Source organism: Bombyx mori, chromosome 9 (genome assembly GCF_030269925.1).
Source record: "Bombyx mori chromosome 9, ASM3026992v2".
Classification (NCBI taxonomy): domain Eukaryota; kingdom Metazoa; phylum Arthropoda; class Insecta; order Lepidoptera; family Bombycidae; genus Bombyx; species Bombyx mori.
In genome coordinates, this window is record NC_085115.1 from 9,689,753 (window position 1) to 9,716,795 (window position 27,043).

Consider the following 27,043-nt stretch of genomic DNA (forward strand, 5'->3'; position numbering starts at 1 on the left):
AGCTTGTAGTTGTTATGAATGGGTAAAAGGGGGCAGGGACTTGCACGACAGTCTGAACCGTAATTCAGATGTTACAGCTATTCTTAATCCCTTCGTATCTCTTTATTGTTGATGGGACATCTTGTAGATGATTAAGGCATTCACCGGACAATGGAATTTTTTTTTCCTACCTATGCTGATAGCCTTGAGAGGCTATGTCAGCTTCGCCCTAACATGTAGGTGAGCTCACGAGGCTCAAACCGGCGGTGTTGCTAACACTGGCCCTAGCAAGAGCAGTGCTTCGCAGAATCTACCACCGTATCGGACAGCTGTGTTCTCTGAGATTTATACCAGCACTAGCGATCCGCCCTCGCTTCGCTTCGGAAACTGCAATTTATTATTGATTTTTCCACTATTTAATGGATGTTATTATACATACAAAACTTCCTCTTCAATCACTCTACCTATTAAAAAAAAAGGCATCAAAATCCGTTGCGTAGTTTTAAAGATTTAAGCATACATAGGGACAGATATAGGGACAGAGAAAGCAACTTTGTTTTATACTATGTAGTGATGCCCTGATCGCCACAAAGTTGGGTACATATAAAACATCGTTTTGAAAGTATTTTGAAAGAAAAGAAAACACTAAACTAGTCTATAGAACATATGCGTATTGTGTCAATGAGTATGTAAATAATAATAATAATATGTATGTGGTTTGAAAAATCTCTAACGTAAATTGCGTATCATTATACGATAGCCATTTTGTACTAATAATAATAATAACAGGGAAAAAATCACTCACGTTAATCTGGTCCTAAGTTAGGAATCCCTGTTTTATGGGTATCAGAAACTAACGTACATACTTATAACATAACATATACCTAGTCAGGTCATAAATTCTGTCACATGTTTAATGTAAAATAATTGAACCAGTTTATTCATTATGTAACCATTCATATACCAAAATGAACTTAACAAAACATAGATTCTTATGACACTAAATTTTATTCAAAATGACCTCCGTGATTTTGAAACAGGCCTTCAATCTGCGCGGCCAGTCGTCTATCGCAGCACGAACGAGGTCCACGTCAATATCGGCGGCTGCCTTAATCAAGGATGTCTTAAGTGACTCCAAATTGGGATGAGGCTTTGAGCATGCCTTTTCCTCCAAGTGTTGCCATATCTTGTAATCTAACGGATTCAAATCTGGACTGGAGGAGGGCCAGTCTTCGTGCCGGATGAAGTCGATTTCACGCGCCGCCAGCCAGTCTTGTGTGCTCTTCGCTCTATGAGCTGGCGCCGAATCTTGTTGGAATACCCAGTACCTGTTATTGAACATGGTATGAGAAACAGGTTCCACAAGGTTCGTCAGGACTGTATTTTGATACACAACTGCATTCGTTTTTACACCTTTCTCACAAAAATGTACCTCTGTTAAGCCCCAATAAGAAACTCCCAACCATACCATGAGCGAGGATGGAAAATGACCTCGTTGGACACGCGGAATACGGTTGCTCGCTTCTTCACTACTGTGTGCGTACACCTTATCAGTTTGTTTGTTGTAGCTCTCTTCTACGGTAAAAAATTTTTCATCCGAAAAAAGAATTTCCCGATATTTTTTTCCCGCGTACCGCTTCAACAAAGCACGGCATCTCTTCAGTCTCAGGTCCATTAGACGAGCATTCAAACGATGTCCTGTTTTTCTTCGATATGCCCGAAGCCCTAAGTCTTCATTTAACACCCTTAACACCGTGGTTCTGCTTAACCCCATCTGAAGGGCCAACAGTTTCTGCTTACGTTTGGGATTTCTTTGAATTCGCGCCTTCACAGCTTTTATCACTGCTGGAGTCCTAACAGACCGAGGGCGACCACTTCTTGACCTGTCATCACCACTAGAGTCTTCATTATATCGTTTGATGGTACGATAAACGAATCTTTTGCTTATACACAAATTTTTCAGTATGCTAAAAATTTGAATTGGCGCGTAACCGCAACGATGCAACGCAATAACTGCAACACGGTCTTCTTTAAGCGTCCACTCCATGTTTAAAAATGAGTAAAATTCTAAAAGTATTCCTTTTTTATTTTCATGAACAATCCGAATTTCGAATTCAATAAACTTTTTTGTGGCCAGCATTCTAAAAGAAAAGTTTTTACTGTGTGACAATACTTATGACCTGACTAGGTATAATAAACACTCGGACAAAGAGCAAATAAACCTGTTCATCAAACGAATGAGAGTATTATTTTCAAAAAAAACTTAAACGTGTTTCGTATTGTAACAAGAAAATAAAACTAAAAACATTTATGTAACTTAAAATTAATTTATTAAAAAATTTACCGTGTATGTATATCCCAATAATAATCCTGAAAACTTGAAAAGTGAGTCATAAAATCTATGAGTTTTCATTGTCTTTGTAACAATATAGTACAATAAATATTGTAAGACTGCGTACATAGGAATACATAGTTTAAGCCAAGACTCAGCGGACAATCCCTTAGCGGTGTTGGGCATTACGTATGCAGCACAGACACAAGCGTTCGTTGCAGGACATCGACCCGACGCGACGCCTCTCACACCTTCCTTCGAGCCACATGACCAATGTCCCCTGACCATCCAACGGATTAAATAAACTGGATATATTTTAACGTTATTAATTTAACGTTTTCTTCACTCCGCCTGGGAATTGTTTGAAACCACAATATGAAAGAAGATCACTGTCGTTTTTGCGTAACAAACTCATTAGCCAAAAATAGCAATATATGTTTCGTTACAAATAAAATAGGCCTTACCGTTTAAATGCCCATTAAATAAACCAATAAATTAAAAAATAATAATCATAAAGCCATATCGAGTAATTGAACACGCAATATTAATGTCAAGTTCAGTGTGTATTTTTCACGCTCAATTTCGTAAGATAAATTTGTTTAGAATACAAGCATAGTAAAAAGTACATTTTGATTGGTTTTACATTGAAAACATCTAGTCATGCAATATTGAAATTAATAACAACTAGTGGCTCTCAACCTGAATTCGTTATGAGGCCAGTGCTTCTCCATCACGTTCGTACACACTAAATATTATAATTTGACATACTGTTTCCATAAATAGACCGAAACGTAACCGTAATTTTGTCAACGAGAAACAAGTGAAGCGACATACTTTTTTTCTTTTAGTAAGCATTTCACATATATTCTTAGACAATAATCAATTTCAACTTAAATTATTAATATTTAACGGTGAATTTCGTAAAATTTAGAAAATGGTTCCTCCAACGATTTTATATAAAGAAGAAAGAGGATGTGTCGCTTTTCTAGCGATTTGGAATCACAGGGATTTTAGGTTCGCCGTTTAATCGGTGTTTTTCTTTTTAAAGGTGATTGAAGCCTTGTTCTTGTCTAGTCTCTCTTTTTTCGGTATCGGTAACGCAAAAAAAGATACCAGTTTCTAGCTTTGTACAAAGAACAACTTTTAATGTTTTTTACATAAGCCGAGGGGTATATTCTTGATAAACATGACGTTTTGCTTTAGATGAACGATTTGTAGAGCAGAACCTTGAAATAAATTAATTCTTACGATAATGTACTTTATATAAACTTCGATTAAATAATTTGCATGTAGAAATAATATGAAATAATAAACAAGAATGTAACACTGCATAGAGATATTTAATTATTTAAAAAAATGTAATTTATTTAAGAAGTGATTGTTTGAGTCTTCTTACAATCTATATCACAATGATCGACAGACACCAACTCGTCTGTTCCGTTATTTCCCACAAATCGGCACGCATACAAGCATGATTCATTCTCTTGGTTAAAAAATAGATCTTATCACAAGGATACGAAAGATGATTTTTATTTAAAAACAAAACTACACTTAGTACTTTTGTAAAACACGTTATTTAGTTATCTAGAATTAATTAAACACGTTTTTTTTGTAATTTGAATTGAAATGACGAACTGGTTGGGCAAAACGCACAGTAATTTAAAACATATTCGAACTTAGAATGTGGAAAGTTTAGTTTGTTGTTCAGCATAAAAATAGATAAACATCGGTATCTTAATTCGGTTAATCATAAAATTTCATAGGAAATTCGCATATTTAGAATATGTTTCTAAGTTTGAGATATTTACAATGTTATTCAAGTCAATGTCTGTTGTAAATAAAAACGAAAAACTATTTGGCTGATTGAAATATTTTTGCGTCTAAAAACATTTGCCCTAAATACTTAGCAGGAGGTAGGAAACGTGAAATAACTTGGAGAATACTTAATTAAAATCAAGAGCATTGTAAATAAATATTTACGCTGTAAATTGCGTCGATGGAGACCACCGTCAATAACGAATTTTTTGCTTATTTCTGCCATAAAGTAGGCACCAATTCTACACGTAAAAGGTGTAGATGCGCTCAGAAAAGATATCTTAAAATTCTGAGCTTAAGAAATGTTATATGCCAATTTTAAACTTGCAATATTTTACAAAATTAAAATGCAAAACGCCATATTGATTGATTTCTAAATGAATTGAATTCTTGCAATTTATCCTTATATAAACAAGTAACGAACTAAATTAATTTTAAAATGACTTTGCGCAGAAAAAACCTGAACCAAATCCCGTTCTGATTGCGTCTATACCTACTCCCCTTAGAATTCAGGTCTTGTTAGACTTAAAGCAATCTCTGACATTTAGGCCACATTTTATTTTAATTTAAGGTCACCGTTGTTAATGGCTCTTGGATCAATCATGACCATTTGAAATAGTAATTGAATAGTCGCCTAATCGTTCATTTTATTCTTTAGTAATTGGGTTACCTAATCAGTCAGCCCAATTAAATAATCATAAGTGAAGTGATGTTAATATAATGAAATAAAGATGGTGTTGAAGATGAATCAATTCATGATAAGTATTATTGTAGTGTTTAACATTAATTATTTAAACTCTTCTTCTTCTTGCCTTAGTATATTCTCTAATCATGCTGTATAGGGATATGGCATAAGTCTTACGACTGGCCGCTTGCCTGACATAAACCCTCCTTAAGCTATATCTCCATACATATCTCTACATCTATATATTAATACGTGAAGCAAAAACTTTGTATCCCTTTTTACGAAAATTGCGCGGACAATGCTAAGTTTTTTTTTTAATAATGCATAAAATATACATTAAATCAATAAAGAAAACATTACGCACACTACATACCATGTATTTGGCGCACACACGCATGCATACTATTTATTGTCAAACTTTTGTTCTTGACGTCTGTGGTCAAATTGAGAATAGATTAAATATTGTTTGTCTTTGTTAATATTTTTTTATTAGTGTAGTCTTGGCGAAATTTGTGTTTATAGAAGTATAAAATACAATCATAATAGTGTACAAACTTACAATTTCAATTAATTATAGTCGAATTTCGACTACTGCGGGACCTCTAGTATACATTGCAAACGTGCCATAGGAAGGTTTTTCTTCTGTTTCTTCGTTGGTGTTTATTTTATCTAATTCGTTTTCTGTATTTTTATAATAAGCATTGGTTACTTAAACTGAATCATTAATTTTAAGTATACTAAATAAAAGAAGTATGTATTGTTATTTGGAAATACTCAAAAGTAGATGCATCGCTTGGGTAAAACGATGCAACAATCATCAATATTACCTTCGAACAAAAGATTAACTTAAAAGTAATTTTTGATTTATCACTTAAGCCCTTTAACTGCCTTCACTGGTGTCCTACACGGTGCACTAAAGTAATTACGTCGATTTCTTTTACTAAGCGCCTGGATTGAGGAACTTTGCCCTCTTTTGTTTGCTAATGTATATTGGTAGGCAACGGCTTGCCTCTGACCCTGGCATTGCTGAAGTCCATGGGCAACGGTAACCACTCACCATCAGGTGGACCGTATGCTCGTCTGCCTACAACAGCAATAAAAAAATATTTTAGTGCTTAGGTCCCTTAGAAATAAATTCATTCTCAGTATCTCCGGATTCGTCTTTCCCGGAGTCTACTAGATATCCCGGTGCCTTAGTAAGAAGATCGAAAAAAGAAATCGACATAGTTACTTCATGCGCCGCGTAGGGCACCGGTGACCTATATGTCAGTCAACGAGTTAATAGTTATGATTACTGTTTTATCAATGCAAACAAGGCCAGAAAGTAGGTTCGTCTTTAGATTGTCTGTTACGCAAATCGATCTAAAACCTTTGTCTCACGGTCCGCACTTTCTACGTGACAGTTCGAAGGCGAACTGCCCACGCGGCTCAGTTAAGTTATTCCATTACAAAGCCTTTAAGAGTTTATGAGTTTAGTAATTAAAGAGACAATTGACTTTGTAAAACACAAACGAGTTCTTTATTTATATAATAACTTACTAGCTGACCCGGCAGACTTCGTAGTGCCTCAATCGATAAATAAAAGACCTAAACTTTTGTATAAAATAAATTTAAAGCAAACCAAAGGACGACGTCCGACGGGGGACACATCAAAGTAAACAAAAATGTTTTTTATTTAATTCAGAGCATTTTCATATTTTATTTACCTTTTAAACCTTCTCTGGACTTCCACAAATCATTCAAGACCAAAATTAGCCAAATCGGTCTAGCCGTTCTCGAGTTTTAGCGAGACTAACGAACAGCAATTCATTTTTATATATATAGATTATTTACCTTTTAAACCTTCTCTGGACTTCCACAAATCATTCAAGACCAAAATTAGCCAAATCGGTCCAGCCGTTCTCGAGTTTTAGCGAGACTAACGAACAGCAATTCATTTTTATATATATAGATTATTTACCTTTTAAACCTTCTCTGGACTTCCACAAATCATTCAAGACCAAAATTAGCCAAATCGGTCCAGCCGTTCTCGAGTTTTAGCGAGACTAACGAACACCAATTCATTTTTATATATATAGACTAGCTGAAAATTGATATAGATATAGATAAGCTCTTAAATAACCTACCAAATAAGATAAAAATACTCATGTACATTATGCAAATTATCAAACAAACGTACATACATTTTAAATTTATTGTAAACATTTCATAAGAAACTGGTAACGGAAAACCTAAGTTCCTAATGGAAAATCATGTTTTTAGTCGAGACTATGTAGTAAACTTGTTCACAATGTTAAATCCATCTTTACACAGTTATGTTGTTACTCCGAACCAAACCTTTCCGCATAACTCAATGTTTACTGTCACTCTAAGCTTACATGTATGGCTTTTCAACATTGTATTTCCTTACTTGGCAACAAACGAAATGCATCTAAGAGCATACCGAGATAAAGGTCACCCGGTACAATTAAAATGCTCCAAAACACAATTCTGTTTGTTTGGAAGTGTAAATCGTGCTCCTAGTCGCCTTGGAAACAATTTCTGAGCAATCAAACTTACTACACTATACTGTTTTATTCAATTAAAATGCTATTGTATTTTACTGGTGGTAGGACCTCTTGTGAGTACACGCGGGTAGGTACCACCACCCTTCCTATTTCTGCCGTGTAGCAGTAATGCGTTTCCGCTTAAAGGGTGGGGCAGCGGCTGTAATTATACTGAGATCTTAGAACTTATATCTCAAGATGGGTAGCGCATTTACGTTGTAGATGTCTTTGGGCTACAGTAACCACTTAACACCAGGTGGGCTGTGAGCTCGTCCACCCATCTAAGCAATAAAAAGAGATCTAGTTATGTATTTTTTTTTTTGTTAAATACGAAACTCAATTATTATTATAATTATACAACCTAAAATACGAAACTCAATTCTCGGTTGTAAGCAAGGTAAAAAAAATTAAAAGCTTTTCAATCGTGCCGCTTAACACAAGACACACTAATAGAAAGCTAATTTTGTTAAGACATTTACAAAAACCACTTTCACTCAAATTAAAACACCGATATTCAAGAAAATATGTATGGAAATAATATTTTGTTTTGTCGATAGTATGAGCAAACACTTCCTTGTTAATATTGCATTGAGAGTCATTGAATAGGTTAAATCTCGTACAATCTCTATTTACATTTTCCATTTAACTTATCAAACGTAATATTGCGCACTACTTCCCTTTTCTAAGTCCACTAATATATTTATATCTGTCTGCACAAATTTCGTTGAGACTATCCGAACTATTAGACATGAAAATTTTAAATTAGTAATTATACCATAATAAATACCTACCTGAGCGCCAACAATATCTGGCTGTGTTATTACATGAGCAGAAATTAAAAGATTTCTTAGAATTTATTTTTTAAGTTTTAGTTGGTCACACCTGAATCGGACGAAGTATGATCGAACACACGATTTACGTAAAACAAGCCTAAAGATCAAGCAAAGCCACATTTTTCGTGATTTTAAAAATCCTGTGTTTTTTTCCCTACCTAATCGTAGGTAGCCAGCCCCCTTAGGGCTATTTACTGGTGGTAGGACCTCTTGTGAGTCCGCGCGGATAGGTACCACCGCCCTGCTTATTTCTGCCGTGAAGCAGTAATGCGTTTCGGTTTGAAGGGTGGGGTAGCCGTTGTAACTATACTGAGACTTTAGAACTTGTATCTCAAGGTGGGTGGCGCGTCTACGTTGTAGATGTCTATGGGCTCCAGTAACCACTTAACATCAGGTGGGCTGTGAGCTCGTCCACCCATCTACGCAATAAAAAAAAATAAAAAAAATCCAACTAGTCACGGACTGGCTATACTCGTACTGAGTCACTCAAGTAAAGTACCGTTGTCATTTTCTTTCTCTAGTTCCTACTTAGTAGGTAGTAGGTTAATAGTTAAGAAATTTTAATACCTTGCCATTTGTTTAGAGAAACAACAATCGCCCAAGGTGACAACCTTTTAAACAATACATACAATTAATTATGTATTTTATAAATCTTAGCGTGGGCTATGTCTTCAAAGTTCAAATCGCACATATAATTAAAGTGAAATAGGCGTATGATGTTAACATTTTTATTCAATTGATGACTAAGCTTTCGTGGAAGGCATTGATTCAATGTTACGGCCAAAGTCCACACGGTAAGCATATTAACTCTGATATTTGTCAATTTCTCCCCGCAAAAAACTCCGATGACAGTTTAAGCGGAATTTTTATTACACAATGTTCAGAATATGGATCTGTCAGAATTTTATATAAAAAAAACGTAGCGAAATCCGTTTATTATAACTGCAGAGTTTGGTATTAATGAAGTAATTGCATTAGTAAGTTTAGTTTTAATACAAAGTTCATTATAACATATTTTGGATGTAATTTTTAAGAAATTATTGTTATTCTTACTGTAATTACTGCAATTCCGATTTACTGGTGGTAGGACCTCTTGTGAGTCCGCACAGGTAGGTACCACCACCCTGTCTATTTCTGTCGTAAAGCAGTAATGCGTTTCTGTTTAAAGGGTGGGGCAGCCGTTGTAACTATGCTAGAGTCATGGTCCAGACGGCTGGCTGATCCTTCGGCCGGTCGTAGGACCGTCGCGGCGATTCGCCCGGTCCTTGTGGATTGGGTGAATCGTGACAGAGGACGCCTCACTTTCCGGCTCACGCAGGTGCTCACTGGGCATGGTTGCTTCGATGAGTTCCTGCACCGGATCGGAGCCGAGCCGACGGCAGAGTGCCACCATTGTGGTTGCGACTTGGACACGGCGGAGCACACGCTCGTTACCTGCCTCGCATGGGAGGGGTGGCGCCGTGTCCTCGTCGCAAAAACAGGAAACGACTTGTCGTTGCCGAGTGTTGTGGCATCGATGTTCGGCGACGACGAGTCGTGGAAGGCGATGCTCGACTTCTGCGAGTGCACCATCTCGCAGAAGGAGGCGGCGGGGCGCGTGAGAGACGCACAATCCCGCCGCCGTCGAGCGGGGGCCAGGGAGGCGGATCTCGCCCAAGCCCTGGCCCTCTAAGTGTTTCGGGTCCCCCTCACATGTCGGTCTGGGGACCGGCGAAGGGGGCCTAAGAAGACGACGTGCAAGCTGCTCTGCACGCGTTTTACGCAAGAGCATCCGGGTGATGGAAGGCCGGCTATCCTCGACTCACGCTGGTTCTGGTCCAGCGGGGTATTCCGTAGGATAGCTCACTCTAACCGGCGCCATCTAGGCGGGCTTCGGATAGCCTGCCGACCGAGAGGGCTGGTGGTCGTGGCGCCGACGACCGCCGGTCCGGCGTCCCGAGGGGGAGGGTGATGGGAGAGATGTGCTCCGCACTAAACGCTTCACTTTCCCCCCTCTGCCTCTTCATGAGTTCTGTCTCATGCGAGATTTGGACGTTGGTTGTTGAGCGACAGGAGGTTTTAGTCAGTTCGACTCTGACATGCCCCGCCCTCCATCCCCAGTGGAGGGCGGAAGTCCGGCGATTTCCTCCTGACAAAAAAAAAAAAAAAGCCGTTGTAACTATGCTGAGACCTTAGAACTTATATCTCAAGGTGGGTGACGAATTATTTTGTAGATGTCCATGGGCTCCAATAACCACTTAACATCAGGTGGGCTGTGAGCTCGTCCACTCATCTAAGCAATAAAAAAACCGACTTGATTCTTAACTTCTTTCTACATTTTCCTGATGATTCCTACGACTTTCGTGCCGTTTTTACCCTACTGTTGAAAAAGCATAATCTTTTTCGAGCGTTTGTATGTGTGACTAATATTTTGATACGCTCGACAGCCTAAAGTCGTTGACAGAATTCATTGAGTTAAGTATCAGAGGTGGGGACGAACAATGAATTTAATTCTATTTGTGTGTAATAAACGTGGCCATTTGAACACTACCAATTAGCTATGTATTTAGCTAGTTCCCGCCTCCGAATACTTTACCGACATATCTTAATTTTCGCTTTTTAGTTAGTTTCTTTAACGCGTAGAGTTTTTGTTTCATTTAATATCCTTTTAATCAATAGATGCTTGCAATCTCATAGTCTCATAGTCGGAGTTATAGCATTTTGCTCTATTAAAAAAATAGGAACTTGTTTCGTTTCTAAGGCAATGTTTAATACGATTTCCATTTAAGACGTGTTGATCACTTCCGTTTTCTGTTCTTAATTAAAAGGGAATCCAACTGTACCTAAAAATATATTCTGCTTAGAAGATAATCGTTGGTACAATGGTCAATAACTTAATCTAATCTTTCCGTAGTTTTGAGTACATATAACCCAAAATCAATGTGTATAATATTGTCTATGTGGTAGTGTATATTATAAATTCAGGAGAAAATATACTTGTTTTTAATCTGCAAAAAATGACCGCTTTGCAGAAGTAAAATCGTCTATGGGATTAAAATTTGCCATCACAAAATATTGATACATACTCATATTATTAAAGAAATACAATAATAATCTTAAAAATTAATTTCCCTTTAAATCTAAGTGGAACAATTATTACATTGGTTTAATAATAATATTTTTAATATTTACTAACAATCACGCCACGTTAACTGGTCCCGTGATAAGTTCGTAAAGAACTTGTGTTACAGGTACCAGATAACGGAAATAAATGTAAGATTTTTATTATACACATATGTACATATATTTAATATACATCCATAACCCTGGAAAAGACATTTATATTTATCATACAAATATCTTCCCTTGGCGGGATTCGAACCCGCGACCCCCTTGTGTAGTGACCATGTCACTTACCACTACACCAGACGGCCGTTAAACGGACGGTTTCAAATGTAAGTGAAAATTTTAACGTAGTTCACAAAGCAATAGAACTATCCGCACATTACTATTCGAACTATTACTAACTCGCAACATTCTAATAGCCTAAACGATATTTTGCACTTGTCATATATCTGAAAAACTTTATATTGCCTACTAAATAGCTTAGGCTGTCTGAGGCCGAGTCGATTGCTTAGATGGGTGGACGAGCTCACAGCCCACCTGGTTTTAAGTGGTTACTGGAGCCCATAGGCATCTACAACGTAAATGCGCCACCCATCTTGAGATATAAGTGCTAAGGTCTCAAGTATAGTTACAACGGCTGCCCCACCCTTCAAACTGAAACGCATTACTGCTTCACGGCAGAAATAGACAGGGTGGTGGTACTTACCCGTGCGGACTCACAAGAGGTCTTACCACCAGTAACATTTGTTAGCACTTCAATGTTATGTTATTAATCGGCCGCAATCTAATAGATTATGATATCAGTGTACTTCGAGATCTATCCAGACGCTAAAAAGTTGCATCCGCCTGTTTCTGTTTATTGAATTTAAGCTTATCTTGAAAATGTCGTAAGCAAGATTCAGCCATCTGTCAAATATCTTGTGTTCTGTGATAGCTACCGCCACACCATATTGACTAACTTAGTTTTGCACTGACGATTAAAAACATTTATTTGTATTTATAGTTTGCTGTTATATTATGATTAAAAATTATAGCGCGCGCGCTTGTCCTCTGAACTTCATACTGTTAAAGTGTTTGTTTGCGCAGCTGCACTATCACCTTTTCAAAGCCTCAAAGTAAGTTTGAGTGGCGTAACATATATTCAAGGCAGCTACATAACATATGGACATATTATGTATGCAAACACGAAAACTTCTACCTACGTCAAAAAATCAACTAAAAATGTATCAAGTTTATCGCTTGCTAACAATTTACTTTTTTTCCCTACATAACCTGGTAGCCTTGAGAGGCTATGCGAGTAGGTGAAGGAGGATGAGTAACCTAGCGAGTAGGTGAGCTCTCGAGACTCAAACCGGGGGGTGTTGCTAACACAAGCCCTAGCAAGATCAGTGCTTCGCAGAATCTATCATGGGATCGAAAACGCGGCCCATTGAGAAGATCCGGCCAGAAACAATTTACAAAATTATTTGTTACTTCCAACAAAACAAATTGATACTTTTTTTTGCTTTAATAGGCTTTTTTTGCTTTGCTTTAATAAGAATTCAGTATTTGACCCACCTGATATAAAATACCTACCCCTATTTATGGTAAAAAATCATCGGTAATACCCAAAAAGTGGAGTAGGTACATAGTAACCGATTTTTAGGTTCTCGAAATAAAATCAACTAGATACTAGGCTCTGACAAAATTACTTTAAATCTATGTAGCTTTAAATATGTGATGTTAAGAAATACTTCAGAAATAAGATAATCAAACCGTAATAGCGTTCGTGTTATCGCCTCTCATGCTGAAACGTGACAATTGCATGAAAATTACGGAGTCTTACAAGCAAATAATGTGAGAACTTTGTTATATACGGTGTCTGCTAACTGTACACAAAAAGTGACTACGATAGGTGAAATTCACAAGTGACGTTTTTAGTTTGTAATTAACTCATTTGTGACATTGCTTCAAGATTCTCTCGTTCCAATAGCAGTGCTGCAGTGCTAAAAGTGTTTTCCGTGTTTTCGTGTGTTCTTCAGTTTTTGCGAGTCGTTGAAACAATTAAACGCGAAATTAAATCGTAAAATTGGTCTTTTAATTTGTTGGTTTCAATTATATCAAGTTATTCGTGAATACCCTCGTTTTTGCTGTAAATTCAGTAAACAGAAACAGGCGGATGCAATTTTTTAGCGTCTGGATAAATCTCGAAGTACACTGATATCATAACCTATTAGATTGCGGACGATTAATAACATAACATTAAAGTGCTAACAAATGTTACTGGTTGTAGTACCTCTTGTGAGTCCGCACGGGTAGATACCACCACCCTGTCTATTTCTGCCGTGAAGCTGTAATGCGTTTCGGTTTGAAGGGTGGGACAGCCGTTGTAACTATACTGAGACCTTAGAACTTATATCTCAAGGTGGGTGGCGCATTTACGTTGTAAATGTCTATGGGCTCCAGTAACCACTTAACACCAGGTGGGCCGTGAGCTCGTCCCGCATATAAAAAAAAAAAAAAAAAATAACATTACCTATAATACGTTATAAAAGCCATTAATTAAATTCTCTAGTAATCATTATGCATCAAGTCGATAAAATTCCCTAAGCACGACTCACCATGCTCGTCGATTCTTATCAATCTCGTCTCAACCGTTTAATACGAATGACGCAATGCTCACATCAAATCCATTGAAATTGTTTCTTAAAAATAACTCATTAACATCGCAGGGAAGTGAATTTTCTTGGCGGGCGTAGTCCGTGACGGCCCAAGTTAACGAATAAAAACATTTCGCAAGTAAGAAATAACCACAATAAAAATTCTATTATAAAGATTCTTAGCGATCTTCACACTTCGTTTAGTACTCAATGCCGCAACGTAAATCAATAAGATTCGTCGATAAGAAACGAAAGTTTCATTTTTATTTTCAACGTTTTATCATTAGTGTGAGTTCTTCTATTGTAGACGGAAATTTAAATGAGCGAAAGTAAAATTATTAATTTGCGCAGGTTTTGAAAATGAATACACTACACACATTATTATAATTTTTTAAATGTTTTTTTTGTTTTCTTTATAACTTCTTATACTAGAAAGTATAAAGGCGGACTTAATGCCATAGGCATTCTCTAACAGTCTACCTTAGGGGAGTGCAGAGATGAAGCTTGGTAGGTGTAGTGTGAAGGTGATATTACTTAAACATATGTGTATATATAACATACATAATATTTATAGATACAAACACTCGTACTTAAATAAATATATATACATAAATATATAGATATACATAAATATATACATATAAAAACACATATAAACAAATATTGTCAATTAGAATAGAATCAATTAGAATGTATATAGTGAACGATCGTTTCGCCTTACTAATAGTGGTTAGTGATTGATACAACTGTACTGTCCGCGTTCAGTTTATTGTGGGAGTCAATATCCTTGTCAGAGATCTTTGGTTTTGACGTATGAGTGTTTTTTTTCTCGTCTCATATCGACCTCGTACACATTAAGCCTTAGGTTGTAAAATGCTTAGAGCTGATTTACATTATTGTTTGATATTTAAATGGATAATTACGAAACCACAAGCATTTGGCAGGACCAGTTATTTGTAGTGAATGTGATCGTGACTCAAGTCTAAAAGAAATCACGATGAAGGATTGCCATTCAACAGTATCGCGAAGCATCTTGTAGTTACACAAGACTAACTCGACTTCCTCGCAGGGCAAATAGATTAAGCCATACTATAGTCTAAGATAATGTTAATCATCAATGTTTCAATAAAATTAATTTCATAAAAAAAGTAACATCAATATTCCAAACTTATGTAGACACTTGAAAAGTTTCAATGCGTGGGCTCAATTCACGGTCGTAGTCGATATCTTTGTGAAAGATATATAGTAATCAGAGTCTTGCTTGTTTGTTCTCTGTCTTATTCTATGTCGCATTTATAATATAGTAGAAAATCCTAGCTCGGGGATATTGAACGTGGGACGATTACTACTATTATAGTATATTTATAAGAATAAATAAATTAAATTTGACCAGAACCTGCAATGCGCTTTCAACAATCTCAAGAAATGATAATCAAGTTTTTAATGACATTTGGACTGTCGATCTATCGAGCCTTTGCTGTAGTTTGATACATAAGTATTAACTAACCATAAACTCCGCGATAAAGGCAATTAACATGTACGTACAATCCGTACGGTTTAGCGGATATGTTTTATTGCAGTAGACGGCTAGATAAGTTCGCAGTTTATAGTATAAATTATGTTTATATCAATCATGGTCAATATCAATTGAGCCCGTCAGCACAAAAGTGGCCTTTCCTACATTTTTTCATATTCGTGGTTCTACTATATTGCAATTTATTTAAAACATAATAAATTTTGATGCAAAACCGGCCTATCCCTAGTTTCGCACATAGATAGCAGATGGCTTTGTCAACATTATTTTTGCCTGTTTTGTTTTTGCCTATGAGGCAGTGTAAAAGTAAATTCAGACATCATTGTCTCTATACTTACTATAGTAAGCTCAGGAAAGCTTAGGCCACTTTTGCGCTGACGGCCTCAATTATTAAGGTAATATTTTGTAAAAAGTTTGAAAAATTGCGCAAAGGCCCAATAAAATATGTAAAATTTTTGTAGTACACTAATTTAATTGTCGATAAATGAAAATATATAAAAAAAATAAAACCTAGCAATTTTAAAGAGTTTGTTTTTGAATTGTTTTTAGCATACCTACTAGTATGCGATGTCCCACGCATATCCGATTCTTGTTCGACTGTGAGTAACAACTTTGCTGTGTGGTGCAAGAAGTGGGACACACTGCCAATGCACCAGTCGGACAACTTGTCGAACGAATTAAAAAAGGTGCAGCTGAATTTTTAACGTTCGTTGGCGACCACTTGCGAACCACTCAAAAACTAGTCACGACGCAGTTTGTTACAAATATATAAATATATGTATCTATATTTAATAATCCATATTTAGTTGACATCGGTTAGGGATTAGGCAAATCATTATAAAGAACTGAAATAATTGTTACTTTATTATAATATCGACAAACAAAAATCTTGTTGAATTCACTGCAATCGCGTCATTTTTTTCTCTACCTATGCTGATAGCCTTGAGAGGCTATATCAGTGTTACCCTAGCGTGTAGGTGAGCTCTTGGGGCTCAAACCGGGTGTGTTGCTAAAACTGGACCTACTGTTTCGTAGAATCTACCCTCGGATCGAGAACGCGACCCACTGAGAAGATCCGGCGAGAAACTCAGTGGGCTAATCGTGTCAAAGTGAACACAGTTTTGACTGAGGAACAGTCAAGTAACTATTAATATTCAGACAACATCCATATGTCAGCCTACGACCACGAGTACCGACGAAACCTATATTCCAGTTAAATTTTATAAGAAAAACAAATACTTCATCAATTAATAAATAATCATTAGGTACGCAAGCTCCTTTCATTTAGAGCAACATTATGTAATCACGTCCTTAAACTATCAAGACCTTATATGTCTGCGATTTCACACAGCACATAAGCCACATACCGACCTAATTTTGGCGATATCTGATTACAATGGGCATTCAGCTATGACTGATAGAGCACGAAATGTCCCAATATTTAGATATTAGCTAACTTAAATGTGATCTGGTGAAATTTTTTCAGTATTATTAGTTTATGAGGAAGTTGTTACGTGTTCTGTTGAGGGTCTAAAAAAATTATCAAAGTGTCAAATGAACATTTTGTATTCAAGTTTTTGTTCGAACCAGCGCGTGATAGGTGATTACAAACATTATCTAAAACTGAAATTGTCATTGATGTTTCACTTGAACAAAGACGGAATGATTCAGAAGTTGTGCTGCGCTATACAGCTTTAAAAAAATTTATATTAAATGTAATCTTTAAAAACAATATATTTTGCAATACCTTATGAGTTCGGTTTCACAGAATAAACAGATAATGTACGTAATATACAGTTACACGTGTTGGATAACCGTGAACTTGAAACGGTGCTCTTTGTCTGGGCATATGGGAAACATATTATTTATGAGAATCGACTTAAATACGACTAAAGATTTTATTTTCTAGTTAAACATAACTAAACTTTGTGAAGTAAACTGCTAACATATTGTCAAATAAAAACGAACAACGTTTATCCAATTCGGGTCGTCGCGAAACTGAATTGTTTTTAAATGTCAAACAATTTATCCGTTTTTTCGAATCACATTATCAAATAGAATCTATATATTAATACGTGAAGCAAAAACTTTGTATCCCTTTTTACGAAAATTGCGCAGACGGAGGAGTATGAAATTTTCCACACTTATAGAGAATATAAAGAAATGCACAATGCTAATATTTTTTTTAAATAATGCATTATTGCATTATGCATTATTGCATAAAAGATACACTGCATAAAGAAAAATTGCACACATTGTCAAACTTTTGTTCTTGACGTCTGTGGTCAAATTGAAATTAAATATTGGTTGCCTTTGTTAATATTTTTTATAGTATAGTTTTGGCGAAATTTGTGATTATAGAAGTATAAAATACAATCATGATAGTGTACAAACTTACAATTCCAATTAATTATAGTCGAATTTCGACTGCTGCGGGACCTCTAGTTCAAATAGAAATATCATCTATCGAAGTCTATTCAAAACTGTTTTGAGTTTAATCACAACAATTAGTAGTACAACATACAACAATAGTAATAACAATTAGAGATAGCTGTTTATAAAGCTGTGAGAATAAAACGAAACTTATTTATTTTACAAAGATTAAGTCCCGAGGATGCTGATCATGCATAATAATGCCTGAGAAACTACTATATCAGTCTGTAATGCGGCAACCCAATGAATTTCTCGCCGGATCTTCTCAGTGGGTCGCAATTCTAATCCGATGGTAGATTCAGCGAATCAGTGCCCTTAGGTCATTGTTCTCGTCGAACCCGTCGCTTGCGACGGAAGGTTCGGCGAGTAAAATAACCCATACACACAGCCCACTGAGTTTCTCGCCGGATCTTCTCAATGGGTCGCGTTTCCGATACGTTAGTAGTTCTGCGAAGCACTGCTCTTGCTTGGGCTAGTTTACCAGGCTAGCTCGTCTATACGTCCAATGAAGCTAGTATAACCTTTCGGAAGCTACTAACTTAGGTAGGATAAAAAAATCTAATGCGATAAATATAATACTTGTGGTAGCGCGCAACGTTCGCACATCGATAGACCGATATTTTGCTTATATCTACCGTGATCCAGTCGGGTTGAACAACAGTGAAACAATAAAATTCAACTCAATAAATTCAGCCTCAAACCTCAAGTTCGGTTACAATAGTACAACTGTTGTCACTATGTGGTACCACAGACACTGTAAGCACTTAATCTGATAGACCTTGAAACTAATAACTGCAGTCATAAACATAAAATTATCAAAATCTAAGAAAATATTGTATTTTTAACTTTTCTTTTGTGATATTACAGTTTATCTTTATATATGTATTTTTATTTCATTTGTGAGCGGTGCTGTCGACTCCCAATCCATCAATAAATTCTCTTTGAAAGTGCCATCCAGGTTACCTCGTCGCCCCGTTGCTCTTTTCAGCACCCGCTTTAGCAGAACCAATCTAGGCAAGCACTCACCTGCTCCTCGTATAACTAACCTTTATAATAATCTAGTCAGAAAAGCTGAAAACCTTGACATATTTGGCGATTCCCTTCCAATATTCAGGAACAAAATTATAAAAAGTTGTTGTTGAACCTCAGCCTCAGCCTGAGTACTCGGATATTACTGTCCTTGTTGTCTTTCTTTTGTTTTTATTTTTTTATTATTATTAATAGTATTGTTAAATCTCTATTGATATATTAATGTAATGCATGCTGTGATTGCCTCTAATTAGAGTTGCAGTTATCGATTGCTCTATACATGTCAATGTTATTTTATGTCTTACTGTAAATCCTGTCGGTAATCCTTAAATAAATAAATAAATAATGATATGGAATACTTCAGAATGAATAAACAATAAAATTAAGTATTTTATTATTATTGCGCTTTCTGTGATATAATAAGAAAACAACATTTAAAGCCCTTAATCTCTTAGATTAATATTTTAAACAGTATTATTATTTATTATATATAAAAACTGAACTCTTTCTTCCCTGAATGTGAGACAGGTGAATGATTCTGTCTAAGAAAAACTTTTTTTGTAAACTATAGGTTTTAAATGATAGAGGTTTTTCTGTACATACATATTTCGATATTTAAATGAAATTGACAGATTTCAAAATAAGTTCTAGATACCGCTAGCTTTGCTAATTATGCTATCGGAAAATTTTCAAAGAAAAATAATGAAACTCGTGTTGTCCGCAAGGCACTAAACCATAGAGATGTTAACAAAAAAAGTATTTTTTTTGTTTGCGACACAAATTCTATACTATTTTTTCTATCTCAGGCTAAACTACTATCTAAATAATAAGCAGAAAAGTATTTCTTTCAGTACTTAATAATATAGAACAGGAAAATTCAAGGAAAACAGTAAGTGCTCTTACGCTCGAGAGCTCCGATCTAAAAGGTGAAGCATAGGCGGGGTCTGGCTAGGTAGTAAGGTAGTTCAGCTGACAGAACCGTTGTAAGCGGACGTCCTCGTCGCAAGCGAAATGTGACTAGAATGTTTAACACGATAACGTTTGCACGACCACATATTATAACGTTCTAAGTTCGTTCGTTCGCATAAATAGACTAGACTATATAAACATGTTCAGTATATTGTAACTGCGTTGTGCGTTGATGAAGAATAAAAAGTGAAGACTAATAAAAATATATAAAAAAACACTAGTGCTATTGTGGAAATGTTCCCATTTACATCGGTTGACAATTTATTGCTGAATCGTAACGTAATAAGGAACTTTACGAAACATAAAAGGTATGAAATAAATTTTAATATTTTAATTGTTCATTGTACTTTTTTTACATCTATAGGCAAGATGTTTAGTAATTGACTATTCCAATTTCTCAGTATTCGTAAATCGTTCCATAGCAATTAACAATTTGAAATTGAAATTAAAATTGTAATAAATTCTCGGCTTGTCTTAATTAAAAAATCGCTAAACGTAGTGTATTGAAACCACAAACTTTGTATGCAGTCGTTTTGTAAGACTTCCAAATAATTATATGAACATACCTACTTAACAGCAATGTGGGTTTGGTAGATTAAAATTAGTAGTAGAATTATGTGTTCCTAATGACGTTAATAAACGTAATTTATTTTTTATTGACATCTATATATTAATACGTGAAGCAAAAACTTTGTATCTCTTTTTACGGAAATTGTGCGAACGGAGGAGTATGAAATTTTCCACACTTATAGAGAATATAGAGAAGAAGTGCACAATGCTAATTTTTTTTTTCAATAATGCATAAAAGATACATTAAATCAATAAAGAAAACATTACACACACTACAATGTATTTGACATACACACGCATGCATACTATTTATTTATTGTCAAACTTTTAATCTTGACGTCTGTGGTCAAATTGAGAATAGATTAAATATTGTTTGTCTTTATTAATATTTTTCTATAGTGTAGTCTTGGCGTTGAAAATAAAATAATTATAGTGCACAAACTTACGATTCCAATTAATTATAGTCGAATTTCGACTACTGCGGGACCTCTAGTTTATTTAGTCTTCTGACTCCGCAAGAGTTTCGCATTAGCGAAAATGAGCACTATTATAGTGTCATATGTCTATATATATATTTACCTACTCGATTTTTTATCGTGAACGCCGCGCCGCCCGTGTTTGTTCTGCGAAAACGAAGCTGCGATAGTGTAGTCTTGGCGTTGAAAATAAAATAATTATAGTGCACAAACTTACGATTCCAATTAATTATAGTCGAATTTCGACTACTGCGGGACCTCTAGTTTATTTAGTCTTCTGACTCCGCAAGAGTTTCGCATTAGCGAAAATGAGCACTATTATAGTGTCATATGTCTATGTATATATTTACCTACTCGATTTTTTATCGTGAACGCCGCGCCGCCCGTGTTTGTTCTGCGAAAACGAAGCTGCGATATCGATGCAGTAAAGATAATGTTTCCTAGGCTTGCGGCGTGCGGTCGCAGACTTGTATTTTGTGATTCAATTTACGCGGTTTACTTTCTGTGTTTCCGTAAAGTACCTTTTGAATTTCGTTGAGGTCTGTTATTTTAGTTATTAGTTTAGTCTAGAAGTGGTAAGAATTTCAATTAAATTATGGATATTAGCGGTACGCAATGTCCTTGGCTGTGTCCTTGGTATTGCTGACGTCCACGAGCAGCGGTGACCGCTCATCATGGACCCTAAGCTCGTCTGTGTCTGGACAGGTCTTGAAGGCATTAAAAAAGATAAATTCTGTTTTAAAAAACCTTAGTGTTTTTTCGATCCCATAAAATAAATATTTTTTAAGTAAATTATCACCGTTATCCATATCCTTATTTGACGTATAAATTTTAATTAAATTAAAATAAATAAATTTGTAGTTTTGGTTTAAAACGATAGACGTATTTAGATTATTTCAGAAAATAATCATATAGCTATTATCACTCAAATGATTAGAAGTAATCTTAGGAATTCGTTAATAAGGTAATCCCTGTATAGGCTCTATTTAAAAATAAATTACACAATACAAAAATTTGCGTAATTTTTATGCAAAAGGGAATAAATTAAAACTGTTTAAAAAATTCGTAATTTAATTTACATAAATGAATATTTAAAATTGAAATTTCAAGTTATTATACTTCACTAATCACAAATGCTTTGTTTTACTAGTTTGTTTGTTGTAAAAAGGCTCATCGTCCAGGTATTATAATATATTAGTTGTTAAATAAGAAATTTACTTCATTTTAATCTTGAACAAAGAGCAAAAAAATTAATATTTGCGTAGCTGATAAAAACATCCTTACAACAATGGTTTCATAAATAACTTTTGTTATTTATGAAAACGTATATTACTTTAATAACAATAAAAATAAATCAATTGTTACATACTTTTTTCTATGTTGACGTTAAAACACGATTTTATAATCATTGAAATCTATGAAGCAACGGAAGTCAAATCTACGTGTGAACTTCTTTTTTGTTCATCACCTCATCAAATTATTTTGTATTAAATTACATGCTAATGTTGAAGCTTTAAAATCAACAAGAACTGACGTAGTTCTAGAATTTTTTTAAGTTCTTAAGCGGGCCTTCAAACTCACTGTCTACTCGGTGTTAGCGCTGTAATTTGTAATTATTTTTTCCCTACCTATCCCCTAAGGGTCTATTCTAGCTACGCCCGGACGCGGTTTTGTGTTTCCTACCTAAGCTGATAGCCTTGAGAGGATATGTCAGCGTAACCGGGCGAGTAGGTGAGCTTACACGGAGCTCAAACTGGGTGTGTTGCTAACACTGGCTCTAGCAAGAGCAGTGCTTTTCAGAATCTACCACCGGATCGGTAACGCGACCCACTGAGAAGATCCGGCGAGAAACTCAGTGGGCTGGGGTTTTATAACATCTTGAGTTTTACTTAACGCCGCTAGCACTGAGCTCGTCCCTTCTACTGATATACGGCAACAAAAATGTTTATTCGTTCGTGATCACGAAAACTGTAAAGTATTTAAAACCTCGTAAATTATTTAATGACAATAAAAAAACGCAAATTTACTCGTAAAAGTAGATTTAATTACGTTTTCTAGAATTTTAGATAATTTCAAGGTGGGCGTTGAAATTGACGTATGTTTCTGGGCTCTGATACCAAACCCCGTCCTCACGAAGTTGGATTAGGCCCTTAGACTTCCAGCGAATATGTAGAGTAAAAAAATACTTAGGTAATACCGTACGGGTCCTGAAACGTCACAAAAGAGTACGAATTCAATTTATTATCTATACTAATATATAAATCTACAGTGGTTTTTATGGATGTTTTTTTTTTATTGCCCCTGTAGGCAGACGAGCATACGGCCCACCTGATGGTGAGTGGTTACCGTCGCTCATAGACGTCAGCAATACCAGGGGCAGAGCCAAGATACTGCCTGCCGTTTAATACTCTCCACAAGCCTCGTTTGAAGAACGACATGTCATAGCGCTCGGGAAACACCGTGGAGGGGAGCTCATTCCATAGCTGGATGGTACGTGGCAAGAAAGACCACTGGAATCGCACTGTGGATGTTCCGTTATAGCTACTGAACCATGCATCCGATTGACTTGAAACTTGGTATTCGTGTAGAAAACACATGTACTTAATAGATAGGCTAATATTTATATGAGTGTTGGACTCCCTACACCAGTTGCGGGGGCGTTAATGATGAGAATCTTTGTGTTGGTGAGAAATTATAATGTTAATTTTAAATGCCCAGCGAAGCGGACGGGTACGGCTAGTAATTTAATGAAATTATTGTACTTACATCAAATAAAATTAACAGTAAAGGAAACTGTTGGAAAATGATTCGTTTTTGTCTGCTCAGTCACGATGCTAATTAAAAGGTGCTTTAAAGGTTGGACAGTTTTACACAACCCTTTGATAATATGACTACGCTTAAATAATGGATGCACGTATTTATTCTAAGATAGCTAAGCTACATTTGGTAATTCTTTCAAACTGACTGGTTTTGTCTTACAGAATGAATGTCGGAATAAATTTAAAAATATACCTACCCCATTAGGTTTTTAAATTATGTTTCTTAAAAATGATAGGTATTATGTTGCAGTCTTCTTTGAACATAAACCTGTTATAGAAATAATTGAAAACATTTTTATATTAAACGTTGAAAAGTTACATCATATTTTATAGAAGTAAATTTAGATAGTTAGGTACCTACGTAAAGAATATTTATATATAAAAAAAAAAAAAAAAATTAAAATTTAGCTATTACGTATTACACTACGAAAAATACTCAATGCTATTATTTTTATATTTCTCACTGACTGTGCTTACTTAAGTAAGTTTTTATAAGCATTAATTTGGTTAAAGAAAAACTCGTTCTTGCACGCTAGTTCACGCTACATGCTTCAGGGGACGACGTTGACTGAGACGAGGGCATCTAAACACGAAACATTATAACTTGATCTTGAACCGGAATCATTTTTAGTTAGATGGTAATTTTCATTAATTTCAAGAATTAAAACTATTCTTTGATCATTAATTAATTTAAGAATTCGTTATCATTATTAAAAAAAATATTACATTATAATTAATATACATCATATATGTAATATAAAAAAATATCATCGTAATTCGTGGCATTGTGTTCGGTTAATATAATAATATATAATATGTCTTTTTTTATTGCGTGAGTAGGCAGACGAGCATACGGCCCACCTGATGGTGAGTCGTAACCGTCGCCCATGGACTTCAGCAATGCAGGGGCAGAGCCAAGCCGCTGCCTACCAAATGTATTTTAATTAATCGCAGTTTTCATTTTGTTACAGCCTAGCCAGATGTAGCAACGATGCAGACAGCACGCGAGTCGAGCCGACCAAAGCGGTGCAACAAGAGAAGGCATTCAAGAAAGAAATCCCTGTCTCCATCAGATCTGAAGTGTGCTCGCGGTGACACGAAAACGGATACAAAATTGAACGGCAAACGTTCGCTATCAGAGGGGTCGGTGAAAGTGAAGCATAGGAAAAGCAACATACGTCGAACTTTGACCCATCCGATCACGTGTTCGGATGATATTCACGATGTTACCATGATCGGCGCGTTCAATAAACACGTCAAAGTGGAACTGCCACCAGAGAGCGACGAATCCCACCTTCCTCCGACCAGCAGCGACAGGGACACGGAGGACGACAGTCGAATCCAGAGACCCGTTCCGCAGAGGCCGAGATGGGATTCAGGAAGTGAAATGGACTCTTTGGTATCTACTGTCGTCAGGAGAGCATCAGCCCGAAGACGCAGAACGCCGGCAAACCTGGGTAAGTTTTGAATTAATCGAAACATTTTTAAGCTAGGTATCAATGTCAAATAATCCTCAAAATCATATGAGCTTGTTAACTATTGGAACAAATCATTAATATATAAGCATCATATACCGTAATAATAACATTAGAACAGATAATTATTCTAAAAGACTCGTTATAATGAATCCTAAGTGAAATCTTAAGTTTGACCTATGTTTTGATAAGTATATGAACAAGATTCAAATCTTACAATGTATTCAAATCTACATGATAATGCTACGTGTTTATGTAATTTACACGGGTTGTTTTTTTTTTCTCTACATCCAAGGAGAACTTGTCTACATATTTTTTTCCGTTATCGACAGTGCAGTGTAGAAATATAATTCCAAACACACAATTTAAAATGTTTTTAACATTTATTTTTCACAAATAGTATAATCAGCATAGTGCCACAATATATTTGTTTGGATGAATAAAGAAGTATATACTCTGGACTAGTATTATTTAATACACTATCTTATGCACGGTTTTGTATGCTCATTGCTACTAAAAATTGAATGATACAGAAATAACTACTAATAATATAGGAACAATTGATTATAACATAATTATTTAGAACGAAAGATCTATATATCTACTACGGGTATCTTGAAGAACAGGTTTTTTATGTTCTATTGCCAAACCTTCTTAAATAAAGCACCGAAATGACAAACAACTCTACCTGATAACATTCATTTGAAAGAGCAAAATCAATAAATAGTCAACAAAATATTGTTGTTGAACTTCGAAAAAATGGGCCATTTTTTGTAAGATTAAAATGTTCGTAATTCTAAATGTACCAAAATAAGATGTCTCCGCATTGTAGATTATAGCATTGAAAATTTTCTCTACTATTTTTATCCGGAGAAGATATACCTAAAAACGTTTGTATAAACTAAAGTTGACCCGTGCATTATTCGTATAACTTAACAAAACACCGGGTTAGTATTTTGACGAATTCAAATTGTGATTTAAATAGGTACTAATATTAAAAAAAAGGTATTCATTTGTTAGTCTAAAAGTAAAACATCGTGCCAATCTAAATTATATTTAGTACAAAACAAACGTTTTGCGTAACCGAACTGCAACACAAGCTATTTACAAGTACTGACGTTAGCAAAACTATTTACCGAACGTGGTATTTTTGCGCGGCACCCAGTCGCTTTTATACTGTTATTATATCCAAGATGATAATGCACGTTATTTATGTAAATGATGTTTGCAGATACTGACAACTCAAACTGGTTGTTAAATGATTTTTATTATGCACCATTTTGTGTGTTTTAACTGGCAACTGAACTACATAATTACATCAAATATTTTAAACTAAAAACGATACAACGGTAACCAAATTAAGCTATATTTTACACGTCTTAATGCCAATGAACGATTGCTTTGTCTATTCGAGACAAGAAGGATGTACAAGTAGATTACAGTTATCTGAAGAAGAAGAAGACAAAAAAATATTCTCGGAGAATTATATCGATTAAAACACATATTTAGCTTTGTAATTTACTGAATTGTCAAATAACGTTAAATTATTTAATTTTTGATTCATTGTATTGAGAATAGTACTGCCATCTATCAGCAAAAATAAGAAAGTCGAAATCAATGCTAGTCCACAATAACGCCATCTGCTGACTTGACTATCGCATATCTTTATAAAGTTAAGTTGACACCCACTAGATGGCGGATTACACCGTTAAAACTTACTTTTACTTGGGCTTGTTTAAATCCGTGACTATGAAGATTAATGTTTAATTAAAAATGAATAAAATTAATAGGATATTAAATTCAA

The 27,043-nt window shown here is 35.4% G+C and overlaps 1 protein-coding gene across 5 annotated transcripts in view; it reads left to right on the plus strand.

The window, feature by feature from the left end:
- Nucleotides 1-27,043, plus strand: part of LOC101746698 (pneumococcal serine-rich repeat protein) — a 108,811-nt gene that overhangs the window by 12,651 nt on the left and 69,117 nt on the right. For 2 of the 5 annotated variants that reach the window (XM_012688578.4, XM_012688580.4), the window contains exon 2: nt 24,736-25,221. In XM_012688578.4, the coding sequence (XP_012544032.1) occupies nt 24,756-25,221 (466 nt within the window). In that variant the 5' untranslated portion in view covers nt 24,736-24,755. Of the gene's footprint in view, nt 1-19,885; nt 20,208-21,371; nt 21,521-24,735; nt 25,222-27,043 lie in introns of those variants that run through there. The other 3 variants (XM_012688579.4, XM_062670103.1, XM_062670101.1) reach the window with 3 other exon arrangements.